The 16949-nt window shown below is 46.0% G+C and overlaps 1 protein-coding gene across 1 annotated transcript; it reads right to left on the bottom strand.

Moving 5' to 3' along the window:
- Positions 1-3845: 3845 nt before the first annotated feature.
- On the bottom strand, positions 3846-9189 carry TACSTD2 (tumor associated calcium signal transducer 2). The gene has a single exon (XM_082358739.1). The coding sequence runs from the start codon at positions 8884-8886 to the stop codon at positions 7915-7917; it is 972 nt and encodes a 323-aa protein (XP_082214865.1). The 5' UTR covers positions 8887-9189; the 3' UTR covers positions 3846-7914.
- Positions 9190-16949: the final 7760 nt, after the last annotated feature.

Here is a 16949-nt window from a genome sequence, read left to right as displayed (position 1 = left end):
GCGCAGGTTCCAGACGCGCAGGCTCAGTAGTTGTGGCTCACGGGCTTAGTTGCTCCGTGGCATGTGGGATCTTCCCAGACCAGGGCTCGAACCCGTGTCCCCTGCATTGGCAGGCAGATTCTTAACCACTGCGCCACCAGGGAAGCCCCCAAAGTGATCTTTTAAAATTGGATTATGTCACTCCCTGTATAAATATATGTGTATGTGTGTGTATGTTCAATGATTTTACTGTACTCTTGAATGGGGTTGGGGTAAGGTGGTGTCGGTAAGGGGGAAGGAGCACCTTTTTCTTCACAGAAAGGTTCCCACCAGCCCGTTTGCCAAGGTTTGCACTACAGGGTTAAGTCCAGCTAGACAGTATGCCTTTTTCTGGTTGTCTGCACAAAGGGTGTGCCCTATGCTAATTTGCATAAATATTAGCTAGAAAGGCCTTCCATAGTCGGTCCTCAGCGCACTTCTCCAGCCTCAAGTAGCACTACCCTTCTCCTTGCTATCCACATTCCAGCATACTGGCCTAATCTGAGGTCCTCAGATAAGCCACACTCCCTCTGCTTCAGGACCTTTGCACATGCTGTTCTCCTTTACTAAAATGCTTCTCTTCCTTCATAAATAACATCTATTCATACCTTGAATCTCAGATCAAGCATCAATTCCTTAAGGATGTGACTCCCCCTATGGAGTAGGGGAAGTCAGAACTTCCATATATGCTCTTCGTCGTCAGAGCACTTATCTCATTTTTCACTTGTGCCCTTACCTTTATGATTATGTGCTTAATGACTGTCTCTGCCTCTGGCCTTTCAGTTCCACAAAGGCAGGGACTCTACCAGTTGGACGGTTGGTTGTAAGCAACAAAAACTGACTCTGGCTAAACTCAAGCATAAAAGGAATTTTTTGGAGGATTTGGGGTAAATTCACAGAATCAATGGGAAGACTGGAGAACAAGATTCAGGAAAGGGTCAGGAAATTATGTTGGCTGGGCAGTAGGAACATGGCCCAGGGCAAGCAATGGGACAGTCTGATTGGGATGGCCCACTGGTGCTACTGTCACTGGACAGTTGACACCTGTGGAGCAGTTGTATGGTTGGCAAAGCTAACGCTGCTGTGACTAATTTATCAAGTGGCCATACGGCTTCATGTCCTCTAGATCAATGTCCCAGACAGGAGAGCTCAGCTGGCTGAGCCAGGTCACATGCCCATATTCCATCAGCCAGGAGCATCTAGCCTGTCACCAAGACTCACACAATGGGTGTGTTTCCTCATTAAGAAGGTTGTGGGGATGCCAGGTAAGCAATAAACAAACAAACAAACACCAGAGAGACCATGTCTATTTAATGCATCATATATTCCCCAAACTAGTACAGTATCTGGTAAAAAATGAGACAAAATATATTTGAAGGAATGAGTGAATGATAAAATCTCAGCATCCTTAAGGACATAGGTTGTCCAGTTTGGGATGGCTTCAGGGTAACCACCCACAGTCATTCAGGACCTCTTCATTCCAAGTATTCCCAGTACTGGTCAAACTGGCCTTTTGGTCATACTTACCTTAGTTCCACTGAGGTGAGATTAGAAGACAATAGTGCTATGAACCAGAGTGAGTGGATATTATTAGATCCATGATACAAGGTAAATGTGAGGACCAGCGAGGTAAACTACCAGATTCAAGGCCACACAGCTAAAAGGAGAGAACCAAGACATCAAGCTTCATCTGCTGACCTAGTTGAATTGACACCTTCTATATCAAGTTGTGTTTTCATAGCATGTGATAATGTTACAGAAAATATTAAGATGTTAAGGAAAAACACGAACCAACTTTTTGGCCAACCCAATATTTGGGTGGTCAGAATATTTCCGCCAACAGTACCAACGAACCAGGGAATTGAGAGTAGCGGGACCAGCAAAGAGGTTGAGTCACATCCAGTGTGGGAGCCATGAGGACATAAGTTCTCTAAAGGGTTAAACTGATCTAGTCAAGGGACTCTTGTCCCTGTCTTTCCAAGGAGACAGGATGTTGGTTAGCTGAGTGTTCAGACTGTCGCTCTGGGACATTTCTCTCTCCCTCCTTACCCTTCTTGGTTTGGCCTCCTGGTAGAGCGTGGAGCTGAGAATTTCCACTGAAACGGAGGGTGTCTAGCTTTCTGTTGAGCCAGGGACACAGCTCTCCTGTGTTCAGTGTAATCCCCTAACACTGAATGAACCTAGGCTCCCGTACTCATCCCCACCCTCTGAACAATTCCTTCCTAGAATTCATCATAAAAAGCAATAATGAAACCTCTGATGGTATTTAGCAATGACAGAGAATGGTTCCAGGAAAGAAATTACAACTGGAAGACGTCTACCAGGATTCGCTATTGATTGCAGAAGAAATCTGTTCAGTTCCCAAGTGGTCCTTAGAGGGATTCCCTCTCAGTACCTAAGAATAAGCTTCCCAACTTGCACCATCACTATTTGGCACGGAACATGGTTCTTTACCCTGTAGTGTTGTAGAGCATAGTGATAAAGCACAAACTCAGAGGAGGGTAGCCCTGGATCTAAATTCTAGCTGTATTCCTTGACAGCTATGTGATTTCTGGCAAGTCATTTATTTATGCCTTGGTTTCCTCAGCAGTAAAACAGGAAAAACAGAACATACCTTACGTTCATGGGGTTATTGTGAAATGGATGAGATAATCAGGGTAAAGCTTGTAGGACAATGTCTGGCACATTATCTGTGCTCAATAAATGATAGCCATTGGTATTGTTTCAATTTAACACACATTTCCTGAGTGCCTACTCAGTGCTAGGCATGACCCTGTGTGGGATACAGGAATAATTCTCCCAAGAGTTCATTTTCTTCCTTGCAAAGGCTTTGTTCAAAAAGGGATAGAGCAGAGGGCCATGGGGGAAAGAACTCTTTTGTCATTAAATACAAAAATGCACTCTGCCCTGCAATTTTACAGAAGTAGTACAGTATAGTGGTTAAGAGCAGATATCCGGGGGGCTATTCTCTGTGGGGTAGACAGAATAATGCCCTCCCCTGTCAAGGTGCCCACAACTTAATCCCCAGGATTTATGGATATGTAACATTACATGGCAAAAGGGACTTTGCAGATATGATTAATGTTAGAGACCTTGAGGGAGGATAATCTTATCCTGGATTATGTGAGTGACCCAACCTAATCACTTGAGTCCTCACAAGTGAGAACTTTTCCCAGCTGGGCCAGAAAGAGGTGGGACAATGGAGAGAGTTCAATGTGAAGACTCTACTTGCCATTGCTGGTTTTGAAGATGAAGAAAGGGAGCCATGAGCTAAGAAATGTGGACTGCCTCTACAAACTGGGGAAAGCCCTCAGTTTACAGCCAGTGAGAAAGGTCCCATAACTGAAAAGGAACTGAATTCTGCCAATAACCTGAACGAGCAGGAAACAAAATTGCCCTAGCATCCCCAGAAAGGAATGCAGCGTGCAGATATCTTGATTTTAGCCCAGTGAGACCTGTGTCAGGGTTCTGACCTAGAGAAATGTAAGATATTAAGTGTGTATTGTTTAAGCCACTAGATTTGTAGTAATTTGATGTAACAGAAACTAATATACTCTGGCTTACAAATTTACAAAGTCTAGGAGGCAGTATAGCACATTGGTTAAGAAGCTGGATTTAAGGGCCAATTTGTCTGGGTTCTAAACCCAGATATGCCACTTATTAGATGTGTGACCATAGGCAAGTAATTGAACTTTCAGTGTCTTAGTTTTTTTGTCTGTTACAGGAATAATAATATAGACACCAATACTTGTTTTGGTAAAAGATTATATTAAAATAAAAAAAAAGACTCTTATTATAAAATAAAAGACTGAGACCCAGCAATGATATAATTTGAAAACAAAGACATTTATTTCTTTTTCATATCAGAGTCAAAGGTGAGTATCTTGCTTGGTTTTGACGGCTATTTTATACAAACCAGGTGGACCGTGGCTTCACCTTTGTAAACAGGTAGCTTCAAAGGTTGCTTTCGTCCCCCTAATAGCAGACACCTAGGGACAGAGACGTCCCCTTAAGGAACTGGACTAGAATTGCTGTTTGCATTGCATTGAAGAGAGTCCAACCATGACTAGTTATTTACTTCCCTTGGGTCTTGAGGGTCTTGCTGTCATTCTAACAAGGGTGATCATTTACTAAATACGTACTCAATCTTTTCTTATGTCTAATCTTTAAAACCAAGCATATTAGATAAGACTCACCTATTTCACAAATAAGAAAACAGAGGTCTGAAAAGCCGATAACTTCAAAGCCCACACATTTTACACTTAACCAAAGTATCTCTCCCATTTAAGTGATATTAAGAAGCTAAAGAATCACCACTACAATTTAAGAACAGAAATGATCGAGTGAAAATAAACAGGAGACCAACTAGAGAGACAAGTGGAACAGACATTAGACAAGACAAAAGCAGGGTACTGGAGTTGTAGGGTAGCTCTGCCACTATCTGCCAGACTTGGGTAAATCTATTCTCCTCTCTGGGCCTCAGTTTCTTCATCCGTAGAATGGAGTCTTGGACTAAATGATCCTCTTTCCAGCTCTGACATTCTGTGATTCTATTTGAAAAACAGTGAAGCCAAAACTATGTAAGCAGGGAGAAATTACATGATTTAAAGAATTGCTCCAGGAATTCCCTGGCAGTCCAGTGGTTAGGACTTGGTGATCTCACTGCTGAGGGCTTGGGTTCAATCCCTGGTCGGGGAACTAAGATCCCATAAGCTGCAAGGTATGGCCAAAAAAAAAAAAAAAAAACAATTGCTCCAATTAAGGAAATAGCAAGAGTGGAGAAAGCCCCGGGTGACTGGTGACCTGGTGACCGAAACAAGGAAATCTGATGAGCCTCCCACAGGGCTCAGAAGACAAGCTGTGACATGCTAGGTGAGTCACACCTGCTCTTTTCATTCCTTCCAAGGGCAGCCCCAGGCCTGTGCCCAAAACAGTAAATGTTAATTTGGGGGGCGGGGCTGGAAATCTGGAGGTGGAGACTAAACCCCTGCAGATAGCCGGTTCTGGATAATATAATCCTGTGATTGGCAGAGGCCTGAGTTTCAGAACAGAGCATGAGGGGCTCTTCCTTGGAAGAAGTGAATAAGAAATGTGTCTCAACCTGTCTTGTATCTGGGGTAGCAACCTGGGCTAGAAAGCCGAAACAAAGGTTCTAAACTCTGGCTTTGGCACATGGAGGATGTGTGATCATGAGTTACTCAGCCTATTTGGACCTCAGTTTTCTGACATGTGAAATGGATATAATCTATAGGAGAGGAAAAAATTTAAGATATATTGAACTATAAGTGCCCAGATCATTCTAGGCACTCCCATCAATTACCTTCATTTAATTTTTTGTAATAGACAGAGATTTATAGTTTTCAACAGATGAGGAAACTGGGGAGAGTTAAGTGACTTATTGCCCAGTAGAGCAGGATTTGAACTCAGGTTTGTCAACACTTGGGTTATTACCAGTAAACCAACGCCTCAGAGGTGATACATGTGAAAGTGCTTTTAGAACCATGAAGTGCAATAAAGTGCAAGGACTCATAGTCCAGAATTAATGCAGAAATTTAGAAATTATCCAGAAGTGACATTCTGATGAAGGAATGGGCTTTCTCAGGACTTTTTTCCTTTGTTCAGCTGCCCACTCAATCCTTAATCTGTTTATTTTCTGGGGAGTCAAGTGATAGTTTGTTTTTTGTTTTTTTGTTTTGGCCACGTCTTAGTTCCCTGACCAGGAATCGAACCCATGACCCCTGCACTGGAAGCATGGAGTCTTAACCACTGGACTGGCAGAGAAATGCCAAGTGATAGTTTTTTGAAGTGACTCTTGAAACAATGGCAGTGTGATGTAGTGAAAAGAATACTGGACGAGGGATCAAGAGACTGTCTAGTTTCAGCTGTGCCACAGAAACATTAATCTTGAGAAGTCACTAACCCTTTCATCTGTAAGATGAGAGGCTAGGTTAGAGGTGATTGCCAAGGTCCCTTTAGCTAAGGAATTTCAGTGACCTGGGGGGGTGGGGGTAGGGGGTTGCCTGAGAGTGGTTTCACTCTGTTAAGTTTCCCATTCTAACCTCAGGCACTTAAGCTGCCTTTTCCACTTTGGGGAAGCCAACCCACATCAGCCTTCTCCCCTTGTTAAGCCCCATTTTAGCCTGAGAGGATGTTTGGAGCCTGATGGGCATTTCTCCCTAGCAGGAATGCTTACAGACTTAGAGACTCTGGCGATCATAAGGTATCACTCCACCAGCACACACCAGCCGCGGCCCCAAGCTGCCAAGGCAGCAGCTGAGAGCTCCCTCGCCCCAATTCGTACTGGTGCTTCATTCTTGAGTGGTCGGCACAGACCACAGACACAGAGTGGAAGTGGGAGGAGGAACGTGAGATGGATTCCAGGAAAGAAACTGATATCCTGGATCTAGCTATTTGGGGTTGGATATACGAACCACTCTGTCCTTTGTGCATGCCCATTGTTGCAGCAATTTCCCAGGAATTGCAGTAATTTGTTTACCTGTAGGCTACCCCACAGTGACCTTCTAACACACCCCGCTTCACAGAAATGAGTGCAAACAAGGAGATAAATGTGAAGGAGACAAGATTTTTTGCAGCTAAAATGAAATAAAAGTTTTTAAAGCACATTACTAGTAGAATCTTAGGAAAACAGACGGTGTGCATACGCACACACAGCCAGAGCATAAGCCCGCTACAGACTTGCTATGACTATGCAAGAAAGTCATTTAACTCAGAGCCGCAATACTTTGGGATTAAGTCAATTGCCAAGGACTAAATGTGAATAGCACAGCTACTTCCAAGTATGGCAGGGATTCAAAGGAGATACAGCTCCTGAAACAAAGGTAGAGTTTTCCTTCTCCAGGGGAGAATTCTCATTTAGAGATAACCTAAGGTTGGTCCCCTTTCCCAACAACAGCAGCTGGTTCTAGCTTCCTCCCTCAGACCCACCCTCCTGCAGGGGGTTTCCAAACAATCTTATTTAGAAAGACCTGTGTTTACACTTGCCAGTTCAGGGATCTCAGAAACACCAGAGTGGCTATAGGAAATGACCCATCCTGCTAAAACGTGTTAGAATTTGAAATAAGAAATCTGAGTAGTGGGAAATTAGAGGAGACCAAAGTGATATAAACCTGGAGCAAGTTTTCACAAACTCCATCTTTTGGTTTGTTCCTTTTTCGTATTTTATTACATTCTTTTTCTTTTTCTTTTAAAAATCACAACAGCATTATCAAAGACAACCTATATACAAACATTTTACAAAAGAAACATTACTAGTATCAGCTGTAATAAGGGCAAGTTGAAGAACAGATGCTGAGTTTCTGGGCCGAAGTCTGCCGGCAAACAAAGACATCTAAAACGTGTTCAGGCAGCTGAAACAGGCTTCTTTCCCGATGACAAACATGTGTGGTCGGTAATATCAGTACAAACGATGGTAAATGAGGATACCACACGGGCCCAAGTAGCGAACTCCTCATCAGGAAAGCCACAATACAAGTGGAGCTAATCAAATAACTTAAACCCAAGACAGTAAAAGCGCTGTTTCCCATCTAAACGCATTTAGCCTTCAGCATTGATTTTGAGTCACACGTAAACGATGCTGAGTTGTCATACAAACACTTGATCCTTATACATAACCTTATGCCAAACTTCCCTTAACTCTTCGAGTCAGGGTTCTGGTTGGACCGAAAGGGGAGGAATTTTAGAAATGCTTCCTTCGGGACAAAAGTCAGAAAGAAGTGACCCCGAGAACAGGATCTATTAAATTTGGTGGCGGCGGGGGGCGGCAGGAATTTGGGGGGAGAAAGGCCTCCTTGGGACCAAGAATCAAGGAGCGTGACTCACTTGCGTCTGGGACCTTGCTGAAATCCGATACCCCACCCCACCCCACCCCGTCGGTACCTACAAGCTCGGTTCCTTTCTCATCTCCCCCAGTTCCTTGATCTCCACCTTCTTGTACTTCCCCGACTTCCTCCGGTTGGTGATCACCAGGACGGCCACGCCGGCGACCAGAGCCACCACGACCACCACGATGACGGCGATGAGGCCGCTGGTGAGGCGCTTCATGGAGAACTGGGGGGACTTCTCATCCAGGTAGTAGATGAGCGTCCGCTCCAGCAGCAGGGGCTCTCCGCGCACGCGCACGTCGAGGCCGCGGTGGCCGGGGAACAGCGAGTCGCCCTTGACGTCCCTCTCGAAGTAGTAGGCGGCGTCGGCGATGTCCACCTCGCCGGCGACCTTCTGCGACGTGTTCTGCAGCAGCTCGATCTGGATGGTGGGGTGCTCGTAGTGCACGGCCGCCACGAACTTGGGGTGCAGCAGGTAACGCTCCCAGAAAAGCCGCCGCAGCTCGGCATCCAGGTCCGAGTGGTTGAAGGCGCGGCCGTCCGTGCGGCGGCGCAGTTCGATGAGGATGTGGTGCGTGCGCACCAGCTCGTCGCAGCGCAGGCTCAGGTCGCCCTTGTCCGTGCGGCGCACGCCCACCGAGTTCACGCACCAGCACACGGACGTCTGGTTGCACTGGCGCGCCTTGAAGCGGCCCTGCTGGTCGCAGTCCGGGTTGTACAGGCCGTCGTTGTCCACGAGCGCGTGCTCGCTCGGCTGCACCAGCGCGCGGCCGCTCTTCGGGGCGCTCATGCGCGCCTTGAGCAGCAGGCACTTGGACGTGAGCGTGGAGCAGTTGACCTCCAGGCCCGAGCCGAGCACGCGGCACTGGCAGCGGCCGTCCGGGCCGCTCCGTTCGCACACGGTCATCTTGTTGGTGGGGCACGTGCAGTTGTCCTGCGCGGCCGCGTGGCCGATCACCGCCGCCAGCAGCAGGAGCGGCGGCAGCAGCGACGGCCACGGCAGCGCGAGGCCCGGACCTCGGGCCATGGTGGGGCGGAGGAGCGCGGACGGGGCGCGGGCTGGCGAGGGCTGGGAACTGCGCTGGGCTCCGGCTCCGCCCTCTGAGAAGGTCTCCAGGCGTCTGCCGCCCGCCGCCCCCTCCCGCTCTTATACTCCACCGGACCTGCCCGGCTGGTTCGGCCGGCGACTCACCCGCTGGTATTTGGGTGACACATCCCGCCGCCCCCCATCCCCGTCTCAGTCCCACGGAAGGCCCAGCCCGCCCTGCGCAGCCCGCGGTAGGATCAGGGGAGCGGAGGCTGTCCCGTCTCCTCTGGACCGAAAGCCCGGAAAAGGAAAACCGATACTCAACTGAGGGCTGCGATGACCCGCCCCCGGCCCACCCGGCCCCACCTGCCGAGCGACCCGCCCTAGGCGCGGCCTCCAGCCGAGGACCTTGGGCGTCCCGGCCGCTCTCCGGGGCTGGAATTCTCAGAAGTTGTACTGAGAAGTATGGCGTGGGATTGTCACTCTTTTGTCCCCCTCCCCCGCTTTTCTCTCTCCCTTTCCCAGCCCTTGTCCCTGCTTTAAGTTCTTTCACTTCCTCGCTTCTTTCCCCGCGTCCCGTAATAGCACACATTTATATAGTTTACAGTTTACAAACATTATCTCATCCTCACGTCAGGTCCTGACAGGTATGCAGTCTGTATCAGACGCATTTTAAAGGTGGTGTAGTTGAGACTTTAAAGTCGCCCAGCTATCAGTTTCCTCAGATTCCTCGGAGGTGCCGTTGGGACTCTGCCTGGCTCTTCCGAGACCTTAAACAAATGCTTATGGAAACGGAGTGGTGCAAAATCTGAAGAAAGGTTAGGGAGCCGTTCTGTTACCATATCATGGGTAAAACCCAGGTGTCCTGGTGGCCAGTGTAACAGTTTAACAGTTCTGTTAAACACTTTTTTCCCCCTCTCCTTCACACATGCAAACCCGGAATATTTATGCATGTACTCAGTATAGAGAGATGAAAAGGAACAAATTCTTTCAAAGAATCAGCAAGACTATAAGGAGTTCTTTGTACAATTTGATTCTAAAAGAGCAAAGCATTGCTTTCTTTCACTATATCCCATATAAGTAGCTGAACCACTGCAAATAATGAAAGGCTAGAGCCCGTGGGAAATTGCTTGACTGCCTCTGTGTGGCTACTTCCATGGGATGGAGGAGTTGCCCTCTCTTTTTCTGACTCATCGAGAAAGTCCAGGGTTTCAAAGCTGTGGTAAAATTAACAATAAATAGCAAGCTATAATTATTCCCGGCTCCTCAGGTGAAAGCACATTTTATATGTTCAGCATTTAAAGAACACCAGCAGTGGTTCAAGGGTGTTGTTTAACAGATGAAAGCCAGCCAGGCCTCTACCCCGTTAATTTTCTAGCAATTCCTGAGGCAGGTAGGTGGATATATATCATTCTGCCTTTACAGGCAGAGAAAACAGAGACATGCGGCGGGCAATTTCTTACCCACAAGCACCAGGCCTTGTGGGAACCCTCCTCTGCTGTCTACCCACACTGCACTGTCTCTGTTCAGGTTCTTGAACCAGGAGCCTAGTCAGTTTTCCCCTCTCCAACACACAGTCCACCCTGAATGAGAGAAGGCCTTCTAAATCACAAATCTGTGCCCATCTCCTCTCTGCTGAGAACTTTTCAGGCACAGAGTCAGAGGGGCCCTTGGCTCTTAGGATAAAATTCATACTTGTTAAGTTAGCACACAAGATCGTATGTGATCTTGGGCATACTTCTTTTTTTCTTTTTTTTAAAGATTGGGAGCGTTTTATTTATTTATTTATTTATTTATTTATTTATTTATTTATTTATGGCTGCGTTGGGTCTTTGTTGCTGTGCATGGGCTTTTCTCTAGTTGCGGCGAGTGGGGTCTACTCTTCATTGTGGTGTGAGGGCTTCTCATTGCAGTGGCTTCTCTTGTTGCAGAGCACGGGCTCTAGGCACCCAGGCTTCAGTAGTTGCGGCACGCGGGCTCAGTAGTTGTGGCTCACAGGCTCTAGAGCGCAGGCTCGGTAGTTGCGGCGCACAGGCTTAGTCGCTCCGCGGCACGTGGGATCTTCCTGGACCAGGGCTCGAACCCGTGTCCCCTGCATTGGCAGGTGGATTCTTAACCACTGCGCCACCAGGGGAGTCCCGGGCATACTTCTTAAGTTACATTACTTAACTGCTCTGTGCCTTAGTTTCCTACCCTCATCTGTAAATAAAATGGGATGATAAATTACCTACCTAAGAAGGTAGGTGTTAGAATCAATGTAAATGAACCTAAATAAACCGCTTAGAACAGTATCTGCACTTGGTAAGCGTAGATAGGTGTTAACTGTTGTTGTGGTCACCACCATCATCACCATCTTTATCTAGCTTCAGCTTGCCTCTCCAGTCTTCGTCATGTTTTCAAACCTTTGTAAAGTCGTCTACCTGGACTCTCCCCTTCTTCACCTATTTAGTGCATAATTTTGTGCTTTTTACTCAGCTCTTGGGTCACCTCCAGGAAGCCTTCCCTGATTGGTCCTCCTATTGCACTCAGGGCAATGCCCCTTCTCTGTGCTTTCCTAATTCCTATAACACCAGAATGACAACACCAACTTTTCTGGGCTTCTGGCCTCCCCTCTAACATGGAGATAATAGTAATTCTCTATTTCATAAGTCATTCTGAGAATCAAATGTAAATAGATGAGATGGTAGATGCCAAATCTTTGTAAACTGTAAGACACTGTAAAAATAATACGTTGCCTTTTTAGTTTTTAAATATCTATCCTATCTTCTCACTCTTCCAGCTACTGACTAGGTAGCCACAATCCTCTATAACTGAGAGCCACCTGCTTGATATTCCAATGGGTCCCATGCTGGCAAAAGGAAAGCTGATGGGGAAGGGGTCTCAGGGCTGAGGAACGTATACAGTGGTGTCTACTTAGCTAGGACAACCCCAGTGCCTGGGCCTTACCTGGGCTTGTGTTCTGCGGTCTCCAAACCTCTGGATTTTCTAGCCATGTTACGTGTTGGGAAGAAGGGGATAAAAGGAACCCATCCTCAATATCTTCTGTGGAAGATGGAGAGAAGCAAAGATGACCTCCCCTCCCCCCCCATACACACTTTCTTAAATTTTGTGGTTCTGGCAGACTTTCTCCAACAGGCACACAAATACCAAGATGAGTTTATTAAGAGCAGCCCCAACTCTGATTCTCCCTTCTCCCTTTGTCAGTTTCCTGCCTAGGTCTGCAAAACATCATGTGTTTTTGTGGGGTTTTTCTAAAATTTTTAAATGTTTAACAAAAGCATGCCGTGAACTCAGGCTACTCAACTGTATATCAAGGGCAGGAACCACATCTGAGCACTGTAGCCCCAGCACCAGCATATATTAGGCATTCAGTAATATTTATTGGCTTAATTAACATTGAGTTGTGCCCAAAGTGTTGTAGTATCAATATACGCTCCTAGGAATGTTCAAGTTGACCATTTCAGTAGTTCCCTTCTAGTGCAATTCTCATCACCTACCCCAGCCACGAACCTCTATCCCCACTATAACCCACCTTTCAAATACCCAGTTTCAAGGAAGACTGGGTAATGATACATGAGTGTTATTTTTGCTCTTATGCATGATCCTAGATTTTATTAGCTGTAGGGAGGAAAGATGTAGTCTGATGAAGGTTAGAGCAGACAGGGATTCTGGAGGCAAGCAGTGTAGTATAGGTGAAAGAAAATGAGCTTTGGATCTAGTGATACTTTGCCTCACATTCTGGTTTTATATCACTTCAGTGCCTGTGTGTTACTTCATCTTCCTGAGTCTCAATTTCCTTAATTATAAAATGGGGATAATAAGGCCTACATTTCCCCAACATCTGTGAAAAGGGTGATTTCTCACCTTGTTCTTAAGAACATGCTTTTCTCCCATTGAACTTCATACTTCATATATTCTTGTGCTCTGTTTTCTAAACTGGTGTTGATTATCTGACTTTCCTTGGTATCAGACCAATACCAACACATCAGTTTTATATTTAAGGAGGTGATTCACAGAAACAAAATGCAAAAATAAAAGTGCATTTGATTAATAAAAATAAAATACTTACCATCCATAATTATTTTAATGATTCAAGATAAAGAATATAAAATACCCAACAGAATGTTTAGCATATACTAAACGGAATTAATCTTAGCTGTCATTATCAGCCATCTCAGGAATGTGAGGTTGTTTTGAGATCATAAAAGCACAAAGCTGGTGATTGTGTGGATTGCTGACCATATGGTCCAAGGGGCTGGGTGTTAGGGAGGGGAGCTGCCCAAGAACACTTATCATTCCCCCACCCCCACTGGATACAGGAATATGGAGAATATCTAGAGGCAGATAGTGGTTTAGCATTTCTACTCCCATTTTCTGTTGGAATACCTACAACACCCTTGGGTGTAGGCAGAGAAGATATTATTATCCCTATTTTACTGATGTGGAAACAGAGACCTGTGGAGGGGAAGAGAAGGACTCGTTCATGGTCACAGGTTTATAAGTGGAGAGGCCAGGCCTAGAATCCAGGTCTCCTGACTGCAGATATACATATAAATTAATTAAGATGGAAGAGGATTGAAGGAATGGAGAGGTGAGACTCTCATCTCATGTTCCTTGGGCTGTCTTTTACTATTTTTCTTTCCCTTAACTGTACGAATCCTTTCTAGAAAGTTCTGGTTCTGTGAAGAGCACAAAATAACTAATTGTGTAAGGTGCACCAGTGAGCTCACATCTGAAAACGCTAGGACTTAACGCCACTAACCACTAGGTCCTCTCACATTGGAGTGGGAGTGGTCCCTGATGTCTCCGCTTTGCTGAAAAAACAGCCTACATTAGAATTCTGCCTGGCTATGGGCAGGTTCTTCACCTTGGTTTCCTTTTCTGTAGAAGAGGGGTAATGGTTACCTCTTAGGGATGTTGGGGGGATTCAGCGGTGTAATGTCTGTGAAGCTGCCTTGTGCCATGTTGGCAAGAGCGCTCACTCTTCTTTCTGGCCTGGCCAGGGTCAGCTTCAGGCTCTGTAAGGAGCAGCCATTGAGACAGTGGACAGTGCCTGAAGGCTGGTCAGGGTTTCCCTTCTTCCTCAGAGGGAGTTTGGAGCCCTGGAGGAATCAGGTGATCCTTCAGCCAGAATGTAGAAAATGCAGAGAGAGAAGGTGGCTGTGGTGATCATTGGCTCGGGATAGAGGACAGAGGCCCCAAGAAACAAACCACAGAAAGAATGGGAAGTCAGCCCAGGGGCTGGGGACAAGGGTGCAGAGAATCAAATAGACAAGAGGTACAGGACCCTATCTTCAATGTTTCGTTTCTTTAAAAATGCGACTCAAGTATTACAAACTATTAGAATTCAAAAGAGCCAGGCGATGGGAACACTCTCTGTATTTCCTTGTTTGCTGTTATGAAAATGTTTATAATAAAAAAATTTAAATCAAGTTAATCCCTCAAATTAAGTTTTAGAGGAAGTATGTGGGGTGAAGTTTCTGGTTTTACTTCTACTTTTTTTTTTTCCATTACCATAGTTTCTCTTAATACGAACTAGCATTTATTGATCACCAACATTGTGCCGGGCACTTTATAAATTCCATATAATCCCCCCAACAACTCTACAAAATAAATATTCTTGTCCCCATTCATCTGATCAGGAAGCTGAGGTTTAAGATCACTCAGTGAGGAATCTCTCGAGGAGGGATTTGAACCCAGGTCTGGTGACGCAATCATCTGCACTTTTCCATGGCACAGTTTGGTCTCTTGCTGAAAAGTGTTGAATGAGTGAGAGTAGTTTAAAGACGTCGGGATGGCAGACTGGGTGTGTTTTGGGACCTGGCTGCCTAGGGAATGGAAAGTCTGATCTTTTCACTTTTCTGGCAAGACAGCATGTGTCTCTGTTTGCGCTTGCTCATTTTGGTGGGACTTCTTTTTTTAGGAGAGGTTGGCTGTGACGTCTATGGCTGTGCTTGGTTTTTGTAGTTCATCAGACTACAGTCTCACCTGAAAGTCTGTGTCATGGTCGTTTCAGTATCTTCTGCCCATGATCTTCTCTTCATGATCTTGTCACAATCTCCTTGCCATGAATTGCAAACCATAAGTGGTTCCCCTCTCATTGTGGTCTCTTCCTATAGCGGTAATTGGCTTCTTTCCCCAGGGCTTTATGACTGGGGAAAAGCTAATAAAATACCCAGTAACTTTGTAGTTAATCTCACTGGCTTGGACTTCCCTGGTGGCACAGTGGTTAAGAATTCGCCTGCCAATGCAGGGGACACGGGTTCTATCCCTGGTCCGGGAAGATCCCACATGCCGCAGAGCAACTAAGCCCACGAGCCATAGCTACTGAGCCTGTGCACCACAACTACTGAAGCCCATATGCTCTAGGGCCCGCGTGCCGCAACTACTGAAGTCCGCGCACCTAGAGCCCGTGCTCCGCAACAAGAGAAGCCACCGCAATGAGAAGCCCGCGCACCTCAATGAAGAGGAGCCCCCGTTCGTGGCGACTAGAGAAAGCCCGCGTGCAGGAACGAAGACCCAACGCAGCCAAAAAAAAAAAAAAGGTTAAAATAATAATCATCATCATCATCTCACTGGCTCTTGGGCCCATCAGTTTCCAGAGAGATTTGGCAACAAATGAGGAGAGATTGGGAAATCTTATCACAACGTTCCCCAGGCAGCCATGTTTCTTGAACCCCACGTCTATGAGTCATGGTGTTTCCTTTCCCTGAGCCGGCCAGGTGATGTGTGATTCCCCATAGAGGGGAATGAAGGTGTGTGCTGTTTCTTAGCACTTCCAGCTGTTCCAAAGGTGAGGGCAGGTGGTGAGAGCACCCTGCACTAACCTGCTTCTCTGGGCAGTCCTGGCCCAAGTGATGCTCCTTAGAATTATTGAAAAAAATCTCAGAGGTCATTTATCCCAGTCTCCCACCCAAAGGGAGGAATCTTTTCTCCAAATCCTAAACAGGTGTTTAAGCATTACCTGGGTTGATGAATCATCCATTCTTCCCCACAAGACAACTCACTCTAGTCCTGAACAGCTTTATGAGAAAGTTCATCATAATATTTAGGAAAATTCTGTGCCTCTGTAATTTTTACAAACTGATCCGAATTTTCATTCTCGGAGCACTAAATAGTAAGTGATTTTCACCCTCCACTCAGTGGTTCCTCAGGTATGTATTTGAAGCCAGCTCTCCCGTCCCCCAGTTCTCTTCCTGTTTCCTTCTGCCTCTTCCCTTGCCTTTGTCTCTGTGAGACATCGCTATTCCCTCATCCTTTCTCCTGTGCCGACCTCACACCCTGGGTTGTGGCGTTTCCACCAGTGCCCCTGTTCAGCAAATGATGTGTGTAACTGGGAGGCTGCCAGCAGAGGATCCGCAGGAAGCCGTGGAGGAGGGCTTGTTCCTGTTGTCTCACCTCTCTACTCCTTTGCCTAGGAAGGTAGGTGTAATCCAAACTGTCCCTTACCCGGCTACCAATTTCCTCTTTTCTAGAAACACATGGTTTCTGGGCAATGTTTATAGTATCTGCAATTTATTGAGAGCCTATTATGGGTCAGCTTCTGAACATGTGTTATCTTTATCCTTGCAACATCTAGGTTCTGTTATTCTCACTTACGAAAACTCAAGAAAAAGGGCACTTGCCCAAGAATACAAAGACAGTAAACAGCAGAGCTGGAATTCACATTCATCTTGTCTGGCTCTGAGATTATGCTCTTTCTGTTACACCATGCTGTTACAGACCATGTGAATTTCCCAAACCCACAGGTTTTCAACTCCACCACACTTAGTGTACAAGTTCAAACTACATCCCAACCTCTTGTTCTTCTACAGCTGCCAAATCAAGGCATCAAAGTCATCTCTCCTCTGTTGTTTGCACTTCTGCTCTTCCCTACCTCTGTGGCTGTTTGTCTTTTAAAATTTTTTTAATTGACATATAGTTGACATACAGTATTATGTTAGTTTCACCTGTATTACATAATGATTTTACATTCGTATACATTGTGAAATGATCACCATAAGTCTAGTAATCATATGCCCCCATACAAAGTTATTATAGTATTATTTCTTATACATCCCCAT

This window comes from Balaenoptera borealis (genome assembly GCF_965194805.1).
Source record: "Balaenoptera borealis genome assembly, chromosome: 1".
NCBI lineage: Eukaryota > Metazoa > Chordata > Mammalia > Artiodactyla > Balaenopteridae > Balaenoptera > Balaenoptera borealis.
The sequence above is the reverse complement of the archived record's forward strand: the minus strand, read 5'-3'. Positions and strand labels throughout refer to the sequence as shown.

Excerpts from the sequence above, each read along its gene's own strand:
- TACSTD2 (XM_082358739.1), bottom strand. The coding sequence starts at position 8,886 with ATGGCCCGAGGTCCGGGCCTCGCGCTGCCGTGGCCGTCGCTGCTGCCG.